This window comes from Thunnus maccoyii, chromosome 20 (genome assembly GCF_910596095.1).
Source record: "Thunnus maccoyii chromosome 20, fThuMac1.1, whole genome shotgun sequence".
Taxonomy (NCBI): domain Eukaryota; kingdom Metazoa; phylum Chordata; class Actinopteri; order Scombriformes; family Scombridae; genus Thunnus; species Thunnus maccoyii.
This window is the reverse complement of record NC_056552.1, coordinates 5261959-5284443: the sequence shown is the minus strand read 5'-3', so window position 1 is coordinate 5284443 and position 22485 is coordinate 5261959. Positions and strand designations below refer to the sequence as shown.

Genomic DNA, 22485 nt, shown 5'->3' with positions numbered 1-22485 from the left:
TGTTTTAATGTTGTCGTTGGTCAAGGTGGAACTAAATTTAACTACCTCATATACTGGGTATATCATGTAGTTAAATCTACAGAATAACAATGCATCATATGATTTGTGTGTAAGATCTTAATCTGGAAAGTATAGCTATCCAATATCTACCTCTGAAATGCAGTGGAGAAGCACCTCAAGTACTTAAAATTGTACTTAAGTATATTGAGACATACAGTCTGAGGTGCCTTTTTGGAAAAGCTGCTCCAATGTCTTTGGACTTATTGAATGGAGAAAAAAGAGGAATACACTGGAAATTTAAAAAAAGGTCAACATTAAAACCTAAATGTCAACATTAGAAAACCCAAGAAAAGAAAATCACAGTACTAACCAGACGTATCGACACTTGTGAGGCCTCCTGGGAATTGCAGTGCATGCAGTAACACCATAGTTTACACCTTAGCTCTGGTGCCACAAAAATAGATGCAAGAAATTTCACAGTTTACCACTTAAAAGCTTTAAATGTCCTCTCAAATGAAATTAAACAAAGCATCAAGTGATAGAAGCATAAATCAGATCTCCCACTGGTATTACACGGCACTTTGGAGGATAAAAAACCAGTCAGGATGTTTAGAATAAGGGTGTCTGCAAACATTTTTTGACATGCAGCCGTTACAAATCCTACTTTTAACAATGGTGATTAGAAATTGCAGTGAGAAGGATGGTCCTGTAGACAAATATAAGAACTGTCCGAAATAACTTAGTAAAATGTAGAAAAGCTGTTTTATTGTACTGCCCTTCATTTTCTGTGGACAAACACACATGAATAAAGTTCCACAGGTAATAAATCTACTGCTGACCAACACCTTTTATGCCACTTTTCTTTCCCAGCAGGAGCTCCATCAGGCCTCCTGTGCTCTCTTTCAAAGGCCTGAAGGACGACATATTTAGATTTAAATGTGTCATGCAACAAATCACAAGTTAAGGTATCCGAATCTTGACTATTACTGCAAGCGAAACATAAAAACAGATAGAAAAGACATTGATAGTGCTAGCATTTCGTCTTCATCAACTGGGTTTTTTCCATCACTGGTTTCAGTTGAATGAAGCTCAAAGGACCTTGAGCTGAAATCCTGTTAGAGCATCGATGTAGCTGATATAATACAACAACCACTAAACAGCCAAACAACTGACATTTGAAAACAAGGTGACGTATACTTGTTTTGATAAAGTCCAGTAGAAATATCTCATTATCTGCTGTGAGCTGGCGAAGCTGAAATGAGTTGTGTGGGGTTTTTTGTGTGTGTGTGGTGCAGATTTTTCACCATAATATTACTTTCAGATTTTTATTTGATGTCTTTCCACATGCAGCTATCAAATGTGTAACGTTTTGACAGAAAGGGCAGGACAGGCCGGCTTTATAAGGACAATCCCGACTGTACAGACACAGCCGTCGCTTATGTAATGGGAGATTTGACCAGGACACTGTGTTCCCTGACAAAGGCATTTCTATTCAAAACCATGGGTGGCGAGCTTCCAGAGAATCATCCACCGAGTGTGAACTTCTGTCCATCAGGAGAGGAAATAAACAGATTATTGCCCAGATGTATTCTGGGTGGAAGAAGATGAGGATGGAGTCAGTTGGTACTCGTTACCTGAGTTCTTATGCGACTTATGAACTAACTCTTGGTTTATAAGTAGCTTCAAAATGGATCACAGCTTTAATGATAACATCATGAGTGAAAATGATTCCTGAATAAGCCCATCACCCCTTTAATTTGAATTTTAAAAATCCCTACGCATGTAGTAGATCTGCCCAAGACCAGATGAGCTCAGATACTTTTTGGCCAGTAGAATTTCTTCTAGTTGTGTGGGAGCAGATCGGCCTCTTGTGTGTACTGTTATAAGTTAATAATATAACACTAAAGCTAACTGCATGGAGATGCCTACCATATGTCCACCGTTTCATCCAGACCGAGCAGCGTCACACTTCACTACTCATCTACATTTTGTGAAAATGACTTTCACTCACATTAAGATATACAAGTCCTTGAAAAGACCTCCATTCACACTAAAATGCCTGAACGATAGAAAGACGTGGCTAAAAGCTAAATTTCCTCTTCGTCCTACTTTGGTTGGCAACAAACCTGTGATATCACAACCGGCATCTGGTAAAGGGACAGTTCGAACACTCTGTTGAGTCTCAGCTGGTTAAACCTGCCCATTTCATGCATCTAAACTCTTTTTCTGTTTTTGTTGTTCAGACAACTGAACAAGCATACAGTGATTTGATTGCAGCAGACACTGACATGTCATTAAAAAAAACATCTTCTAACTGCAAAGTCTTCAGACAAAATGAATATAAATGCAGGTTAATGACAACACCTGGAATGCATAATTTTAACCAAAAAGCCCCAGATATATGTCATTATTTTCCAAAAGCTCTGTTTCCCCCCTACACAGAAAAACACGAGGTAAGTGTTTACACATTTATCCACTCTGAAGAATGTTTTTGAACAAGCTCTTCCACTCTACGGTGTGAAAAACGCCTGCAAGATAACGCTTTTCGACATTCACACCAACAGCAAACACAGTTTTTCTCCCAGGTCGATGCCTCTGGATGAAAGGTTTAAAATACAAGAGAGCAGTGGCAACTTTAATTTAAAAATACACATGAAAGAGAATACACTGTGATAGATTATTGAGAATAATGTCTTGTATTTAATCAGTTTACATGCACTGACATGCAAATACACACATCAGTGATGCTGAAAATGAATCACTGTGGTGCAAAAAGGTCACGAAAGTTTAATGATGATCAACAGTTCGGCAGAAGTTCTAATTTTAGATTAGATCCGAGCATGGAGCCGAATAGTAAACTCACTTTTTAAATTCCATATTTCAATTTTATACTTTCTCTAACAGGAACATCTAATGAGGAGGTCACGTCTTCTGCCTGTTTTCATATCCATTTAATCTTTTTACTCAGCTGCAGCTCATTTAGTAGGCGATAAATAAATGGCATAATGTTTTCCCCACAAGATTAATCATCTTCTAGAGGCATTAATTTCCTAAAATCATTCTCATTTGAATTACAAATTCAAAGACAAAAAAAGAGATAACCCAGTTTAACCTATATGCGGTGGTGGAAAGTAACTAAGTACATTTACTCAAGTGTTAAGAACAATTTTGGGGACTTTGAGTATTTCCATTTTATGCAAATGAGACATTGCTTCACCCCTCACTGTAGATCAATGGGACTCAATATTGAAGCGTTCAACATCTATGTACAAGTGTGTGAGATATAAAATTGTCCAAATGAAAGTCAGGCTTATATGACTGAAATGCTTCTGAATTGTTGTTGATGGGGGCCGATAAATCTTCAGGTCACCCACAACTTAGCATTAAACTCAAAACTTATAAGAAAAAGACTCAAAAAATACACTTGAAGCTGGTAGAGTTCACTGTGAACAGGTTTACTGTGCATAAAGAGCAATACAAAGCAAACTGAGGCCTTTATCCCGAGATCAAGAAAAAACCTGATGCAAAATCATAAAACATCATATTTTAGACCTTTCACAACCTCTTCTATTGTGGAGCTTATTTTCTAGACTCCACCTCGTTTTTTAACCATCATTAGTGACCTTGATGCTTTGGTAATGATCCAAGTGTGATTCATCTTAGAAACAATGGTGTCTCAGACTTCTCTAAAATGTATCAGTTGTATCTGGTTCAGAAATAACACTGTCTCTGTATCTTCAACATTTCTCGAAATAAAAACAGGCCTAGCAGCCTTTAATCATCTTACACAGAGACCCAAAATATTACACTACTGATTACCCTTCTGTCTAACTCCCCTGGGAACTGTCTCTTATTGACAGAAATGTTATCTTTGCACATTCACTGGCACACTCGTTTGATCATGGGATGGCAGTTTCCACCACATTGTGCTGGCATAGCTGTGGTAGGATTGGTAGACTCATGCACTTACTGTGGTCCTGCCCAATGGTAGAAAGATTCTGGACTGATTTAATTGATGTTTTACAGGTGATAATGAATATTCATATTCCTCAATGTCTTGTCGTATGCATATTGGGGAACAGAGTAGAAAATATACATGGAAGAACTACACAAAGTATCGTTGCACCAGCCTTTCTCTTTGTAAAGAGGACGATACTAATGAACTGGATAATTCATAAACCAGACTGCTATAATAAACATAACTGACTGAAGGACTTCTTGGACTTATTATAAATGGACAGTGCAGCCTCAACCCTTAAAGACTATGATAATGTACTAGGTGCCCCATGGGCTCTCATTACAGTATACATGAATAATAGAATGATAACCTGACTCAGAAGTATGTATGCATGTGCCACATGACTACGAATAGGACCTGAGCTTATGTAAGGTGTAACCTATGGTCTTGACTGGAGTGATAACGTTAGTGATATGTTGGACGTGGCAGATTGGAGGTGACTGGAAAGCAACCTCAGCAATGTTAACCTTTACCATCCAAAACTGTACTTATGTACAATTGAAGTACTTAAGTAAAATTTGAGGTACTTGTACTTTATTTGAGTATTTTCATTTGATGCTACTTTATACTTCTGCTCCACTACATTACAGAGGGAAATATTGTACTTTCTACTCCACTACATTTATTTGACAGCTTTAGTTACTTTTCAGATGAAGATGTGACACAATGGATAATATAACAAGCTTTTAAAATACAACACATTGTTAAAGATGAAACCAGTGGTTTCCAATCTTTTTGGCTTTTGACATCTTACAAAAAGCAGTGTGTAGTCGGGGTCACATTTCACATGTCTATGAGTTGTTAACAGCTCCACCAAATAGTGATTTTTCTCTCTAAACTTCTCACATGCTTTCATTTCAATAAATGTTCAAATGATCCAATATTTCAGCAAAAATCAAAGATTAGAGAAAAAGTCAAAAAACTGAAAACAGATTTGTGTATCAGAACTTTGTTTTTTCTTCTTTCCTCTCCCATTAATCATCTCACGACCCCTCAGATTTATCTGGTGACCCTTTGGAGGGGCCCAACCCCTAGGTTGGGAACTACTGGACTAAACGAGCTAACTGTATATAAAGTAGTTGAAACTAGCTCCACCTCCAACAGCTACAACAGTAACATGTTGCTCTAACACTGATGCTTCAGTATTAATAATCTAATGATGTCATATATAATAATATATCAGTCAGAGGGACCAAACCACTACTTTTACTGCAATACTTTAACTACATCAAGCTCATAATACTTATGTACTTTTACTTAAGTAGGATTTTTTATGCAGGACTTTTACTTGTAATGGAGTATTTTTACATAGCTGTATTGGTACTTTTACTTAAGTAAAGGATCTGAATACTTCTTCCACCACTGATCACATGGCTGCAGAGTCTCCAGACATCAGAATGTATATATTACTGGCTGCATCTCTTATATTCCTGGTAATGGACGGTAAAAAACGGTCGTTAGCACCTCTAATTAGCATGTTTGTACATTTAGGTGGTTGTTTGTATGATGACTAATCAGTTAATCACCCTTTACATAATGAAAGGTGGAAAAAAACAATGCCCCTCTCTGAAGGAGATTCTAGACAGGCAGCACCTAAACATCACTAATCCCGCCCCCCGGAGATTCCTATTGGCCAGTCTGAAACGTAAATAAAAATCCCGTCCTCCTATTGGCTGGTTCGGGCTACTTTCTCACAGTGGCCTCCCTTGTTTTTAACAGCCTGCTAACAGGTTTAGGTTTGATCAGTTGGAGCATTGGCCACACAAGAGCAGCGACCATCCACAGTAATAATGAAGTTCGTTAGATTCATTATGAAAAATGCCGCCTTGGCAAGTGTGCCCAAACATATCGAGCATTTCTCTAAATTTTCTCCTTCGCCGCTCTCCATGAAGCAGTTTCTCGATTTCGGTGAGTATTGATCTCTGTTCAGATGGGTTATTTTTTGATGTAACAAGCTAGCTACGTGGAAACTGACAGTTTTACCTCCTTAGATATGAACATAAATGTACGAGGATGTAATGACAAAACATCCCGAGGCAATGTATATTTTTAAAATTATTATTTTGAATTGAACAGCTGCTCTGTGGAGGTTATGCTGAGGCTGCCTGCAGTAGCATAGTGCTCATAATTAAGAGTATTGCGTCAGATCTGTAGGCTGCATACCATGAAGGAGAAAATGTTTTGCATACCAGTATTTACTAATGATTTGTAATAGAAGTCAATTCAACAGCTTGCAAATTGTAGATCATATCATGCAAATTGTGCAGAGGAAACATTCAACACAAGTGTAATGGTTGTAACATGTATGCAGGCATTTAGATGGTTGAGAAACAGAAATATCATGCTAAAAATAAGGCAAATATCCAGTTTATATTGTAAAAAATATAATTAATATCGTTATTGAAGTTGAAACAAATGGTTATTTTCATTATCTGAGGATTATTCTTTCCATTATTTGTGGGAATTGTGGTCTAAATGTCACAATCACAGTTTCCCAGAGTTCAAGATGATGTCTTCAAATATCTTGTTTTGTCTGACCAAAAGTCCAAAACTCAGTCCTCCAGGTTTATCAGTGTAGTAGGGCTGCAACTAATGATTATGCTCATTATCAATCAATTTCCTTCTTCTTTTAGTGAACTTTGTCTATGAAATTTCAGTTTGTTTTGACAAATCAATATAAGCCACAGATTCTCACATTGCAGAAGCTGGAAAACATTCTTTGGTGTTTTTGCCTTAAAAATGATTAATCAGGTCCTTTTCTGCACATTAGATAATCGATTAATCAACTAATAACTCTAGTTATTATTGTCTGTGTTGGTTTAGGTTCTATCAATGCCTGCGAGAAGACTTCCTTTGTGTTTTTGAGACAAGAACTCCCTGTTAGACTTTCAAACATCATGAAGGAAATCAACCTTTTGCCCGATAAACTGGTCACAACACCGTCTGTGCAAATGGTGCAGGGCTGGTAAGTTCAATGATATCATTTATTTACTCTGCTGTGACTGGGGTTTAACGGAAACATTATTCCAAAACCAAGAACAAAACATTCAAATGTGTCTCTCTCAGCCTTTGTGGCCATTCATAAAACCACATTTGATGCCAGCTTGCACCCTCTGACCACTAACAAGTTCACAGTCACAGCTGTTGACTTGTTTATTGCAATGCTGCCGGACAGTTTTATTTCCCCGACGTCATGCTCGGAATCACAAAAGCACCCTTTGACCAAGTTGTACTCCTTCCAGCTAGCTGTGTGCAGCGGGGGAGTCTCTCAGCTCTGAACTTTGCCCTAGTTTCTCATCGCAAGTGTCACGTCACCTCGTTTCTGCTTTTCCTTCCTTTGTGAAAAATGCAATATGAGCAAAATATGCACGCCAAGACTAAAAGAAAAGATTTCTTCAGGCTTTCATTTATCTGTCGTCTTGCATTTAATAACATATGTTAATATTGTGTGTGTCTTTATTTATGACTCTGTCAGGTACATCCAGAGTTTAATGGAAATCCTTGAATTCTTAGACAAGAATCCTGATGAGCACAAAGTCCTGGGAGAGTAAGTGTCTAATTTTTTCTGGATAGTCTCACATTCATTCAAAACTTTTGTCAAGTGGTCAGTTTTCATGTTTTGGAGAGACACAGCAGTCAAGACATCAGTCACTTACTATTACATTTAAATGAAGCCTCATTATTTTAGTGTGTTTATGTAGGAAAAGGAAGTTTAACTGGTGTTTTCATGTCCGTACGTACTATGTTTGTGTCCTTTTTTGAATGTGTGTTTATATCCTCCCTCCCCAGGTTTGTTGACGCCTTGGTTACCATCAGAAACAGACATAACGATGTGGTGCCAACCATGGCCCAGGGTATCATAGAATACAAAGAAGCCTTCCCCCAGGATCTGGTAACCAACCAGAACATCCAGTACTTTCTGGACCGCTTCTACATGAGCCGCATCTCTATCCGCATGCTCATCAACCAGCACAGTGAGTAACCTTCAGAACCTTCAGGGTGATCTTTAATGGACAGTTCTGTTTCTAAATTAACAATGGTTGTCGTTAGCTGACGTTCATTATTTATTGTGTCGATAATCTAGTCTGTAAGATCTTAATCTTTTCCTGAATATTGTACCTACACATACAAATCTATTTGCTCCCTAAATTTGGAAAATTTCCAAGCTAAATTAAACATAAGACCATAGTTTTTATTGCTCCTGCATTGTGTCTGAGAAGAGTATTTTCAGACCAGGCGAGGTTACAATACAGTGCACACACATTATTATTTTCTTGGCAAGCACGGGGAAAAATATATCTCTGTGCTGAAATAATCCTTCAAAACATGTCGCCTCACAAATGTTATTGTCACATCCATTACAGATTTCTATGTGGGTTATTGCTGCTGGCCTGGAGAGCAATTTAAGTCACGTTAGACTGCACATCGTAGAATTTATACTTAGAAAATGTGACAGTGAGGAAGTGTTAAAAAAACATTCATTCAATTGGGGAATGTAAACAAATGTAGATAGTCGATGCTGATTTTGTTCAGCTATTATGAAGTTATCAATGTAATGACTAATATCTGATTTGGCTTAAAACAATACATGCAATGCATTCATTTTCTTTTTTCCTATTAGTTTATATGATCCTGAAACGTAGTGCTGAACAGACTCAAAGACTTTCGGATGATGTTGTGTCTAATCATAGTTTATAAAGTATCCTCAGTCATGTGGAACAAAGATTTTTGATGCATATCACCGTTGTGATAATGTAGTGTTTTAAAACTATGGCTGCATAGAGGGAAAGTTATTTTCTGTTATGAACATACAGCAAATTAGAAATTTACTTTCTTGGCATCAGCTGAAATTTGCCTCGAGCACTGAGTATCAGAAAGTACCAAAAGTTGGCATCGAACGCTTTGTCAAATTCTTGGTTTTGTTATTCTTATACAACGACATAATGTTAACACAAAATTATACACTGATTCACTGGAAAATTTGGCTTATTTTGCTATACAGATTTTTTTTGAAGTAATTCAATGAGAGATTTTGAAAATAGTATAATGTTGGTATTCATACAAAAACTTGTATCATATTGGCTCTGATTTTTAAATGACACCCGGCCCTAATTATTGCTTAAATTTTTATTATCCATTCATTACAGATGACAGGCTGCTTTCTGATCATCTTAGTTTGACGTTTTTATCTCTCTGCAGCTCTTATTTTTGATGGCGCCACCAACCCTATCCAGCCCAACCCCATTGGAAGCATCGACCCTCACTGTCAAGTCGGAGATGTAGTTCAGGGTAAATATGAAATGTTGGACGTTTGGAGACTTTGTTTTGGAAGAACTTTCTTTGCTTTTCTGGGCTAATTTTTATAACCCTTGTATTCTATTAATTAACCCTTTATACCCAACATTGCACAGTATTTTTTGGCTTACTCAAGGCATAGAGAGAGAAGTACTTATATTCTTTTTGCATGTAATCCATATCGCTTATTGTTCTCCTTTAGATGCCTTCCAGAGTGCCAAGATGCTGTGCGACCAGTACTATCTCTGCTCCCCTGATCTGATTGTACAAGAGAGGAACAGTAAGCTTATATTGATTTAATCTGACAGGTTAAATACAAACACAATTTCACTTTCAATGCCAGCGTGTCAAAGGGGCTGAAGTCCTCAGAAACTGTTAAGGAACGATAAATTAAAAAATGGAAACCGAGTCCTTGTGTTTGTACATACAGTATGAGCACTTTCAGCCAGATGGACCTGAGGGGGGCCTCTAATTATAGCACTGAAGCTGAAGTAATGGCTAAGTGGACCCGGCTGACTGCATCAGACAATATTGACACATAGACTCTTTCCATTTTCCCCAATTGTGAAACAAGTGCAGAACAGAAAACTCGCCTTTGATGGAAAACACCTACAAGTGGGCGAGGATAATGAATTATAAATGAAGTGGATGGAATTAAGAGGCACTCACACTTTGTTGTCTCTGTGCAGACAAGAAGAACAACCATCCAATAAGCATCGTGTACGTGCCCTCTCACCTTTATCACATGCTGTTTGAGCTCTTTAAGGTACGACATACCCTATAATTCTGAATCATATACAGATTAAACTCAAATAAAACTGAAAATGCTTTAAAAGACTATGTTACATCTTCCTTACAGAATGCTATGAGGGCTACCATCGAGACCCACGAGAGCAGCAACAATCTCCCGCCCATTCAAGTCATGGTGTCTCTTGGAGGAGAGGACATGTCAATTAAGGTGGGTTGCAAATTACAGCTTTTGGAAAAATTGCAGCGGTTAGAAAGTTATTTTCTGTTATGAACATACAGCAAATTAGAAATTTACTTTCTTAGCATCAGCTGAAATTTGCCTCGAGCACTGAGTATCAGAAAGTACCAAAAGTTGACATCGAACGCTTTGTCAAATTCTTGGTTTTGTTATTCTTATACAACGACATAATGGTTATTTCGGTTATTTCAGTAAATGCTGAAAGAGTGACTCAGCGGTTGTCACCAAAACAGCGAGGTCCTTATGTGATTTTGTTTTTGCATGTTGTGTTTGTGTCTGTGCAGGTTGCTCCCAGGAGTTCCCTCACATAATGTTCACATACTTAAAAATAGCAGCTTTAAAATTGCCTGTAGGAGCGAATGGGAACGTAGGTGTGTTTTTATGTTTGTAAGCTCGGTGTGAACCAGCACATGTCAAGCATTTCACGAGTTTATTATTAAATAAATCCATTATACAGCCATTCATTCATTGCACACAAAATATTGTATGCCTTTGCTTTTAAAGCTGAAGGTATCGTCTTTTTTTCCCCGCCATTGCCACCCGTATCTTCCTATAAACCGAGTTATGTAACAACTTCTCCCTCAATTAAGCACAGCGCCTTCTGGCAAGCAAAGCTACTAATCTCTGATAAGATAAACTAGATGAGAAGTGTGTGTGACTTAATACTGAGAGAGCCCTTTAAACCTACTCACGTCTTACCAAGGCAAGTCTTGTTGTCACTTTCACACCTGAAATTTAAGACTTTAAGCTGCACTGATCAGAATCTGAGATGACAATGGATCAATGAGTCTTCAGTCTTCTCCTCAGCTCTACAGAGTATTTTAGCGTCTTTCAGCTAATTGTTTTGGTATTTACAGCCCTCAACTTTACTGTTTTTGTTCACTTTCAGCAGCAATTAGTTAGTTAGTATCGTTAAAATGACAAAAATAGCTGTTATTTTCCGTACATCTTTTATGTCTGAACTTGTCAGTGTGGTACTAGATTCCCCTTGTTATGTTTCCTCTGGTGTACCTCCTCTACCGCACTTGGACAGGCCCTCTTCACCTTTATCACGACTATATGTGGAATAAACAAACAGAAGCCCCGTTAGCTTCCACCCCTCAGTTGAGCTTAAGTGTTGACGACAGGCAGGCATCATCTCTACCTTTTTATGGCTCAGCAATGTTCGAGGACCTCACATCACCCTCTCTCTATGTCTCTCTCCTGACTGTACCACTCTATTTCTGCCCTCCTGACTGTAGGTGAGTGACAAGGGTGGCGGTGTCCCATTTCGTCGGATCGAAAACCTTTTCAGCTACATGTACTCCACCGCTCCCGCTCCCCAGATTGGACAGCACACACGACCTCCGCTGGTAAGTAGAGATACAGGCGGTGAGATGGTGGGATTTCATTTATGCACTCCTACGTGTATTGACAAACAAATGGCAGAGGCAAAAAGATAATTGCACCATATGTCATTTGGTTGCATTTCTGTACAGCCCACAAGAACCAAAATAAACGCTCATTAAAACTTTTATTTAGCCTCTGTTTTCTATTTAAAGACTGAAATCCTGGCATCCTTTTTTTTTCTAAATGAGTGACCTACAATAAACAAAGCAAACTTGACAAAAGACCTGTTTGTTCCATGGAAGAGCGCTGCTGCTGCTTGCAGTGCGACAGAGAACAAAGCCTTCTTAAACCCTTGATCATCCTCTGTCTGTGCAGGCTGGCTTTGGCTACGGTCTGCCCATCTCTCGTCTCTACGCCAAGTACTTCCAGGGGGACCTGCAGCTCTACTCCATGGAGGGCTACGGCACAGATGCTGTAATCTACTTGAAAGTGAGCCAAACATAGTGATGATGCATGAGACTGTGACAAGACAACGAGAGTTTGGAAGTCTGCGCCACATAAAAATGCTTTATGACATGTTACCGAACTCTGCAGACCTGTGGAGCCAAGTGTGGCAGGCCATTTGTAATTATGTCTTTTCACCCCCCCCCCCCCAGGCGCTGTCTACAGACTCCATCGAGAGGCTGCCGGTGTACAACAAAACTGCTCTGAAGAACTACAAAGTGAGCCAAGAGGCTGACGACTGGTGCATACCCAGTAAAGAGCCCCTGGATCTGCGCAACTATAAGGTGGCCAAGTGAAAATGTCCTCTAGGCCTGGTGCTTCGAGCCTACATAACATGAAGCCTCCAGAATATCTTTGTATTCCCATGTCATCATCTACCAAGGCAGACAGGCACCGAAGCTCTTACCACTGAGAATCATCTCCAGACCGGAGCAGACAAAGTGTCCTCTTACATTTCAGTTTTAGCAGTAGCATGTTGTTTTCATTCCCTGTTGTCTTTTTTGGGTTGTTAATAAGAAAATATACAAATAGAAAACAGCTACTAACAGAGAATACTCACCTCTGAGACCTTTGGACAGGTGGTTGAAATACACTTAGCTTCAGTTGGGAGTGTGTGTGTGTGTGTGGACAAGCAGCCCGGAGTCATGTGCAGGTAGGGAGACACAGAGGCAGCACCCGACATGTTATGGGTGTTTTAAAAAAAAAAAATATGAGGGAATATGAGATGACAGGTGAAGAGTAACAGAGGAGGGTTTCAGTTTTCCAGTTTAAGACATGCTATAATGTTATAGCAGATGTTTGAAAAGGGGAGATATGGAGGTATTCAGCAGAACAGGGGAGGACCTGTTGTTGAACAATTGAAAGTGACCCAGACATGTCACCCAGGCCTTACAGTAGCAACCTCACCCAAAGGATCATTTTATTAAAATACTTGAACTATTTAAAATAACGCCAGTGATGCTCCTTGTTTGATTTAATAGACTGTTGGATCTCCAGATCTGAACAAATGTAGGACTTTGAAGTTGAGTGGTTTTGTCTGCATGGATGTTTGTTCAGGCTTTTGAAATTTCAGCCTTAAAAATGTTACCACAGTATTTACAGTATTGACTGATAAGATACAGTGTTATCTTTAATATCAATTTTCTGGACCAGGCTGAACGTAATCTGCTCTTTTCTGTGCATTCATTTGCATAAATTATAAAGATAAAGAGTCCTGAAATTACAGTATCATAAGGCCCAAGTTCTCTCTGATATACCGCAGCCGGCAAAGCGTCTGTCTGGCTTGTTTGGTGAGTTCAGTGGAGGCCGGTGTTATTATTAAACCACAAGAAGGCAGTGCATGTCATGTTTGAGTTCTCTACCAGTTTGTGATCCATTAAGGCAAGGCCAGTCTCACATCATTTATTATACTGTGCCATATGAAGAAAAAAAATGTCCATTGGGTCCATATGTGTTTAAAAAATGAACAGTTTTCTTTTGTAAATTGATCTTTAATCATACAGTATGTGAAAGGTTATTTTTATAGCTACAGTTTTTGTGACTGAAATGACTGTAAATACTGTAAATACAATCCAAATAATAAATTAGAACAAGTTCAGTACAAAATGCTCCTCCTGTGTTGTTTTATCCTGCGTCCTGTGTGTGTAAGATTAGACAGTTGATTAGGTGATTGATTATATCTGCCAGTTGAGGATCCCTGTAGTGTTGTTTTCTCTTCAGTTTGGATAGCAGATGAGTGGGACAAAAAAGGGAAATGATGAGAGAAGTAAACAAAGTGTGGAGAGCTTTTGCATCAGTGTTAAAGGATCTATTCTTAAACTGGTGATGAGATTAAGTTCAGCAACTCAACCCTGCAGCCATTCCATCACCAGACCCTCAAACAAACAAACAAAAAAATCTTTACTGCGTACATGACCACACAGTCAGATTTATGTCTGGAAAAGTTTCCACTCCACTGGTGTTTGTCTGCCTGTGGGTACAGAGAGTTGTGCCAGAAAAGGAAAAATATTTATGATAGTAAAAGTAGATCACACTGTCTTATGACGCTTGCCTTATTTTGGCCCAGAGCCTAGTAAGTCAGCGTCAACTTGAGCTTGTTTGAGATCATGGGGCACGTGAGACTCATGCAGCCAAAGGGTAAGAGCCCAAAGGCAGTTCTAATAATAGCTGGCTTCTGTTGGCGTTTTATGTCACATCATTTCCATACATGAAAAGAAAGAGGCAGCTTACAATTTAAATGTTAGTAATGTTAGTTTTTCTTCATAAATATCCTACACTGTACATTTCAAAGGGATTTGGGGTTGAAATTTTATAAAACAAAGCATGATAAATTCATAAAATACGATGTGTTGTTCTAGATTAAATTTCACAACAGTTAAAACTCAGATTACACAAAATACTGTATACCACTCAGCACTCCTCACATACATTTTGGTCTGTTGCACATTGACAAAGTACAAGTCAGAAATTTGTAGTTACAAATTGTAGTAATTTGTAGTAGCCTGAGCTGAACTTGCAGAATCTATGTACAGAGAAGTCAAACAACAATCTCTGATGCTTGAGTCAATCACAGCCAACAGACTAATTATAATGGACCAGAAAATCCTCCCTGCCCCCATGTCTCCGAACTGGGATCGCTGAAATTTTGGGCTGTTCTTGCCCATCTGGACAACTCCGAGGTTAGAACAAAAATGATTCAACCTGGCTTTTGTAAACAAATTGTCTGGCACTGTGTATATTCAATGGGGACCTTTTGCAAGTGTGTGTGTGTGTGTGTGTGTGTGTGTGTGGTGGAATATAATTAGTTGATTTTCTTTAATGACTGTTCTTTGGAAAAACTGTACATAAAGGAACTTAAATTACCTTCACCTCAACCAGCTACATTAATATACTGCTAACAATAAATCAGTAATATCTATAATTAACCAATAATATATATATATAGCATAACATTCTGAAAGGTGCCATTGAGTACTTTTAGTTTTGTACTTAAGCACCTTTTGCCAATACTACTTATATTCTTCAAGTAAAATTTAAATATAATTTAGTATTTTCTTCTCTGTGGTTTTGCTTTTTAAAGTAAAGTAAAGTTTCTGAATACTTCTTCCACTATTATTGTGTGCTGTGACCTGAAATACTTAAAAATTATGTGATATATCAAAACGATCAACACAAGAAAAAGATATTCGGCTTGAATTTAGAACTGCAAGGTCTCCGTTTTCTTCTTTAAATAAAAATTAAACAATTTTAATGCATTGTTTACAGGAAGGTTTGCCTGAACACGCTGGTCTTACATTTAATCTGGTACATGTTCTTTCTAGGGATGCCCATCTGTTTTTGTCGATGAATGAAAGATCCTGCAGGTGGCAGATGTCAAGCAAGGCTCATTTTACAGTCAGTCTCATGTTTATATGAGCCAACAGGCCAACAGCAGCTGATAAGCTAAATATGGCCAATGACGATGTTTACGCCCAGGCCACGGCAACCACATCGAAGAGTGGAAAGAATCCCACTGTGCCCTTGTCCTTATCTCATACAAACAAAAGGCTGATAAACTCTCCATAGCAACAAGAACAACTGCTACAGCACAGTGACACACGCAAACATCCAATATCTGCATGTCAGTGTGTTCTTACCAATAATCTCTTTTGTAAATAAGGTGTGCAAATAGAAATGGAACAAATGGAGGAAAATCAAGTCAAATCATTCAGATAGTCACTCCCAACTAGGCGTACTTGTACCCCAGGGGATATATATGCATCCTACTGGCACTTGTCGTCAGGGGGTACGTGGAAAGATTGTGGAGCTCAACTAATAAAAAAAAACCTACAATTTGAATAAAAAAGATATATCCAATTGAGCAAGCTGTTGCACCTGAACACCATGTATTATTGGGATAGAAAGTGCATTAAAACTTGTTAGTGAGATAGCAGAGAAGTTGAAATAGTGCTAAATGTCATGTATGGTTGAACTAGATAGCTAATAGTTCAGTAGTTGAAATAGTATAGCTAAAAGAAATTAATGCATATAGCTAAAAGCTTGAAATAGTTAGCTACAGGTAATGGAAAAAGTGTTAGAACAAAAAGCTAAATAAACAGTTAAAGTAGCCCAATGGATATATTGTTGAAATTGTTAGCTAAAAGTAATGGATATTTTGTTAAAATAGTTTTAATCCATAAAGAACTGAAATAGTTAGCTAAATGTAATGGATAAATAGTTGAAATAGTTAGTTTAAAGTAATGGATGAACAGAAATGGATATATTATTGAAATAATTTTAATCGATAAACAGTTGAAATAGTTAACTAAAAGTACTGGATAAACAGTTGATATAGCTAGCTAAATGTAATGGATAAACAGTCAAAATAGTTAGCTAAAAGTGATGGATAAACAGTTGAAACAGTTAGCTAAAAGCAATGGCTATGTTGTCCAATAGTTTTAATGGATAAACAGTTGAAATGGTTTGCTAAAAGTAACTGATATATTGTAATGGATATATGAAAGTAATGAAAAAACATTTTAAATACTTAGCTAAATGGATAAATGGTTGAAAAATTACACGGAGAAATGTTTAATTAGCTAAAAGTAACATATAGGCTACATGGTTGAAATGTCATGCTTGTGCCACTCGAAGTAGTGGAACAAATGCAAATTTGACCAAACTGGCCGTGACACTGACAGTTAATTTTCATGAAAAAATACTGTAACAATGTCTACTTTGATATAATTGACAGTATAACATTAACACATTTAGAATATAATGGTGTCAGTGAGATCATCTGTCTGACAAAAAAGGTTGGAACCACTAAAGACAACAAATAATAAATGTACACTGATGTATGAGGATAAACAACCTGGCTCAGCTCAGTCAAATTGTACAGTGACCTATGGCCTGGTGCCCTGAAATAGATCACAACATCACAACTGCCAAACATCCTAGCCTGCATGTGTGAAAGTGTCATGTCAACACGATGGCCGTCAACAGAGACCATGCTGCTATGACATGTAGCTTCATGAAGAACGTGTTGTGATTTCAGCAAAAGTTAGGTAGTTGGAGCGCTCTGGTTGCTTTCACATACCATTTTTTTTTTTGTGAATGCCTTCATGTGTAGCAAGTGTCTGAATATGTTGTAATGCAGCAATTTTCCTCTACTTTAATTTCTGCCAGTCTTTCTGTCATGAAAACCTCACCGAAGTGCTGAAACATTTCCTTTTCAACTAAAGGAAACTATGAGATTGTTATACTGATGAGGTAATGGTGCTCAAATTGGATTGCCGCTGTTACCCCCTTGTGGTCTGTTTGGTCGAAACATCCTGGATGAATTAGTTTGCACAGATTAAAAGCAGCATAAGTGCTTACTATTAAAACTCAAACGAGCAGAATTTACTCAACTGAGGAAAATGAGGATGTGGATTTGAAATGTACTGTTTGTTACTGCTCTTATCAAACATGTCTGACATTTGCAGCGTATATTCAGCCTATTAAATCTATGATGTTATACATTCTGATCTCAGAGATCACGGAGACGCTCATTAAAAGAAAATATAGCCTAGTCTCTTCAGCAAAATCACAGTTTTGCTTTCCTGGAAATCATTTTGAGGTCATCTAAATGATATCTTAAACACCTTTCTCCAATTTAATTGACATTAAACAGCAAATTTTACATCGATTTCAACGCTGTTTGAAGGTGTACAGTTTGTCATAGAAGTACAATATACTACAACAATAATACAAGTGTAGATAGTATATGTAGATAGTATATGTTTTAATGATATATTTAACAAAACTGCAGTTACTCTGCTCTGCTTTTAAAGTATCACAATTCTCTGCTGACCATACAACCTGAAAAGGTGCCAACACAGTTTTAATTTCATGCCCACATTTGTTATTTAACATTTGTGCTTTACTGTCATCTACTAATGAGTATATAAGGTCATAAACATTCAGAGTTGTAAATATGGTAATAATGTTAATATTTGACTAACAATGTTGATATTTAATTCTTCTTTTAAAACACACATGACCTCTGTTGTCTGGCGATCTGATCTTTGTCAGAACAGCAAGCTGAATACATAGTTCAAGGTACATTTACTTCTAGTATCCGCTGTCTGTATATCACAGATGTTACTGGTAATGTCTGCTGTTAAATTTAGCTTTTTTGCCACTTTTTTTCCCAAGTGTTTCAAATGATTAATGTGCCTGAAACTAAATGAACCCAATCAACACCTGTGAAGAAGCATTACAAGTGTTATAAATTGTGCAGATCATCGGAATATTTTGTCTCAGGACAGTGAAAATATTAAATTCTTTGCTGAGATAATTCAAATTATATGCCCAGTTTCAGCATATGATAATAATTCTACAAATCTTTAATCACTGCAAGTTCCTCCAAAATCACAGATATCCAACAGTGATTCCATGTGATTATTCAGTGAGTGAGTGAGAAATGATATAAATGTCATTTTTTACATAACTATTGTGCAACTGTCCCCAGATGGTTGTCTTAGTCGTGGCTGTGTTCGTAACGTTGTCATCCTGTGCAGTTGGCTGCCTGGGGAACACATATTCTGTGAGTATGAGCTTTGTTCACTGATGTTACAAAGCTACAAGGCAGATGGAGCATAAAAGTCATACATTATGCAACAAAAGTTCTTCATTTTCCCAGATGTTTAGCAGAGAAAGAAACTGCGCTGAGCTTCAGTCACTCTGAACTTGTAAAGAGAATAGAACATTACATTATATTAAAATCAATAACTTACAAAGAAGTGTGACAAACTCAAGTTGTTGACATGTTATTCCAGTTTTTTTCTCGACTTAGCTGAAGATGTGCAACTTGCTGCTGTGTTTAAGGTGATATGATGTACTGCACATGTTACCTGTAACTAGAGATGAGACAATTAGTTGATAAATCAATAAGTGAATCAACAGAAAATCAACTACTTTGAACATTTTAGTCATTTTTAAGGAATAATACTAAATAGAAATTCACCTTATGTGACTGGAAACTGAATATCTTTGTGTTTAGGACTGTTGGTCAGACAAAGTGAGACATTTGAAGACATAACTTTGGAACTTTGGATTTTGGAAATATGTAACTTAGAGAGACCAAAAGTCCCCCAGCGCAAACCCTGAGCCTTAATGAAATCACAAAAATGTAAAATTAATTTAATTGTTCATTCTTTGAATTTACACTGCCATGCAAAGTGGACAATACTAAATCCTTTTAAATTCAAGTTAGTTGAACTTCTTTAGTTTTTTTTTTTTACCTAAAAGCAGATAAATTACAAGTTATTTAGTTTAAGAAAACTCCTCCTAAAGTCATTAACCCACCCCAAAATTCCAGAAATACTTCAGTCTGGTCTTTGTGTATTTTGGACATGAGCTCGAGCATCTGAATCACTCATAATTATGTTAATCCTCAACTATTATGAATCTGCAAGAATTTACTTGCTTTCAAATGACGCTACAACATGTCAATCAGTATGTACAAATTGTTCACCATGCTGTGTTGTGGGAGATGGAGAGTCTAAGGTGTGAACAAACAACACTTCAGCAGCAGCAGGATGCTCTGCCTCAGGTAACCTGTTAATAATTTCCCCCACAATGTCTCCATACTGCACAGAATCAGCTACTGAATGTGTCAGTTTCTCCATTCACAGATGCACATAACAAGAACCATCAGAGAAACGCACAGATGAAAGCCAGTCAGTTGATAAAATAACATTCTTATAAAATAGAATGATTTACAACATTCATTCTCAATTCTTTATGTGATGCAAACCGCTGTGCTCTGTAGACCTGATTTTGGGCAAAGTTTGAGTCTAAACTGGTGCAAAATCTCATTTGTCAAGCTGAACAAACGTCCTCCTTATGGTACAAATGATTAGTAGGAAAGCAAACTCCATCCCCCCCAGTTCTACCATGCAGTCCTGGATCAGGCCTAGTACAAGATGTGTGACTGCCACAGCAAAGGTAACTAGATTTTCTGTATTTAGTCTTTACTTTTATGATGATGGTAATTTCTCATTTTCTTTTTTTGTTTATAACCAAAGGCTGGTGCTGCCTTTTCTACAACGGTAAGAGTCTGCTGATGCCTGAGAGGTGTGTGCCTTTGAACAAATGTGACACCCACTCCCCCCTGTGGCTGGCAGGGCCTCATTTGAAGAGAAGGGAGGGCATCGTGACCCTCAAGATCCACGGCCACTGACGAGGAACTGCCACGCTTTCCGATTGATCCCCATTCAGGTCAAGAAGTGTCTCAGCAACTTCTATGTCTATAAGTTCACACAGCTGTCACCCTGTTATTTGGCTTACTGTGCAGGTATTAAATCAGGATTGTCTAATTTCCAAAAAATGTGCACATGTTTGGAAAAATATTGCTGCCATGAATTAATTAACCACTTTAAACTGCAGATGATTGTGTTAGTCTAACAGTAGGTGTCTTTTGAAATGGTGCAAACCTGTTTTTGGCATGAAGGACAAGGGCTTCAGACGGTAAAAACAGGATGTTCTCTTTGACTGCGAAGTTATGTAACTGTACTAACTTTAAAGTAGAGCCAGATTTGAACACACAATACATTGAGTTATTTTGTTTTCACTGCCTTAATTAACTGTCAGTGAAAGTTATGTTACATAAAATGTGCTCTCTCTACGAAGCCACTAAATCTTATATGTGAATTGCCAAGCTTTTGGTTTCAAACAATGAAAAAATTTAATGAAACTGAAATGACATTTATCGTTTAAAAAGAGAGTATAAATAAGAGAACCTAACCTAACATAACCTCCCTTTCCTTCAAGTATGAAAAGGTCTTTTTTCTCTCCTTTGGACAGAGCAAGACCAGCTGTTACTTTCCCCTCTTTTCTGTCTTTTTAAGCAAAGCTAACCGTCTCCTGGCTGTAGTTTCATATTTATCACAGATATGAGAGTGGCTACTCTGTTATCTAACTCTCTGCAAGAAAGCATATTTTCCAAAATTTGGAACTATTCCTTTAAGTTTCTTTTGGTTAAAGCTGATTTGTGTTTGTTTTCAGTAAAATGATCTGTAGTAATCATCCTGAACAAGTGCCAAAATAATGCAGTAACACTTTATATTTTGGATAATAATATCTTCCCTTTTTCCAGAGTCTTCCAGAAAAATACGCTTCTTTGCTTCCTACCCTGGCCAGCTCTCAGGTGAAGTGAACAGAATCAAGTACAGCAAGGTGCTGATGAAAGTGGGCCGAGCCTTCAACAGGAGGACCAGTATGTTCAGGGCTCCAGTCAAAGGAGTCCACCAGTTCTTCTCAAACAGCAAACACCAGCCTCTACTTACTTAATCACTTAATTACTTACTTACCTCCCTCCCTCCCTACCTACCTACCTACCTACCTACCTGGTTGCTGACTTAATTACTTACTTACCTACGTACCTATCCACCTACCTACTAACTTACTTACCTACTTACTTTCTTACTTACTTACTTACCTACCTACCTACCTACCTACCTGGTTACTGACTTAATTACTTACTTACCTACCTACCTATCCACCTACCTACTTACTTACCTACTTCCTTTCTTACTTACCTACCTACCTGTTTACTTACTTACTTACTTACTTACCTACCTACCTACCTGTTTACTTACTTACTTACTTACTTACTTACCTACCTACCTACCTGTTTACTTACTTACTTACTTACCTACCTACCTACCTACCTACCTACCTACCTACCTGTTTACTTACTTACTTACTTACTAACTTACCTACCTACCTACCTACCTGGTTACTGATTTAATTACTTACTTACTTACTTACTTACCTACCTACCTACCTGTTTACTTACTTACTTACTTACCTACCTACCTACCTGTTTACTTACTTACTTACCTACCTACCTACCTGTTTACTTACTTACTTACTTACCTACCTACCTACCTGTTTACTTACTTACTTACTTACCTACCTACCTACCTGTTTACTTACTTACTTACCTACCTACCTACCTACCTACCTACCTGTTTACTTACTTACTTACTTACTTACCTACCTACCTACCTACCTACCTGGTTACTGACTTAATTACTTACTTACCTACCTACCTATCCACCTACCTACTTACTTACCTACTTCCTTTCTTACTTACCTACCTACCTGTTTACTTACTTACTTACTTACTTACTTACCTACCTACCTACCTGTTTACTTACTTACTTACTTACTAACTTACCTACCTACCTACCTACCTGGTTACTGATTTAATTACTTACTTACTTACTTACTTACTTACCTACCTACCTACCTGTTTACTTACTTACTTACTTACTTACCTACCTACCTACCTGTTTACTTACTTACTTACTTACCTACCTAC

The 22485-nt window shown here is 37.7% G+C and overlaps 1 protein-coding gene across 3 annotated transcripts; it reads left to right on the top strand.

Annotated features, from left to right (window-relative positions):
* Nucleotides 1–5711: 5711 nt before the first annotated feature.
* Nucleotides 5712–13734, top strand: pdk2a (pyruvate dehydrogenase kinase 2a). Of its 3 annotated transcripts, XM_042398307.1 has the most exons (11): nt 5714–5926; nt 6842–6983; nt 7494–7565; nt 7808–7992; nt 9218–9307; nt 9516–9593; nt 10003–10079; nt 10173–10271; nt 11543–11653; nt 12006–12119; nt 12287–13734. In XM_042398307.1, exons 1-11 carry the CDS (start codon nt 5809–5811, stop codon nt 12428–12430), a joined length of 1230 nt encoding a protein of 409 aa, XP_042254241.1. In that variant the 5' UTR covers nt 5714–5808; the 3' UTR covers nt 12431–13734. The 3 variants fall into 3 exon arrangements, with proteins under 3 accessions (XP_042254243.1, XP_042254242.1, XP_042254241.1); XM_042398308.1 differs by lacking the exons at nt 11543–11653; nt 12006–12119; nt 12287–13734 and adding an exon at nt 10482–10704 and having other exon boundaries at nt 5713–5926; nt 10173–10307; XM_042398309.1 differs by lacking the exons at nt 10003–10079; nt 10173–10271; nt 11543–11653; nt 12006–12119; nt 12287–13734 and adding an exon at nt 9888–9987 and having other exon boundaries at nt 5712–5926.
* The last annotated feature ends 8751 nt before the right edge of the window (nt 13735–22485 follow it).

Coding starts and splice junctions, on each gene's coding strand:
- pdk2a (XM_042398307.1), top strand. CDS start 5,809: ATGAAGTTCGTTAGATTCATTATGAAAAATGCCGCCTTGGCAAGTGTG. Junction 9,308..9,515: donor AGTCGGAGATGTAGTTCAGG/GTAAATATGAAA, acceptor GTTCTCCTTTAG/ATGCCTTCCAGAGTGCCAAG. Junction 10,080..10,172: donor TGCTGTTTGAGCTCTTTAAG/GTACGACATACC, acceptor TCTTCCTTACAG/AATGCTATGAGGGCTACCAT.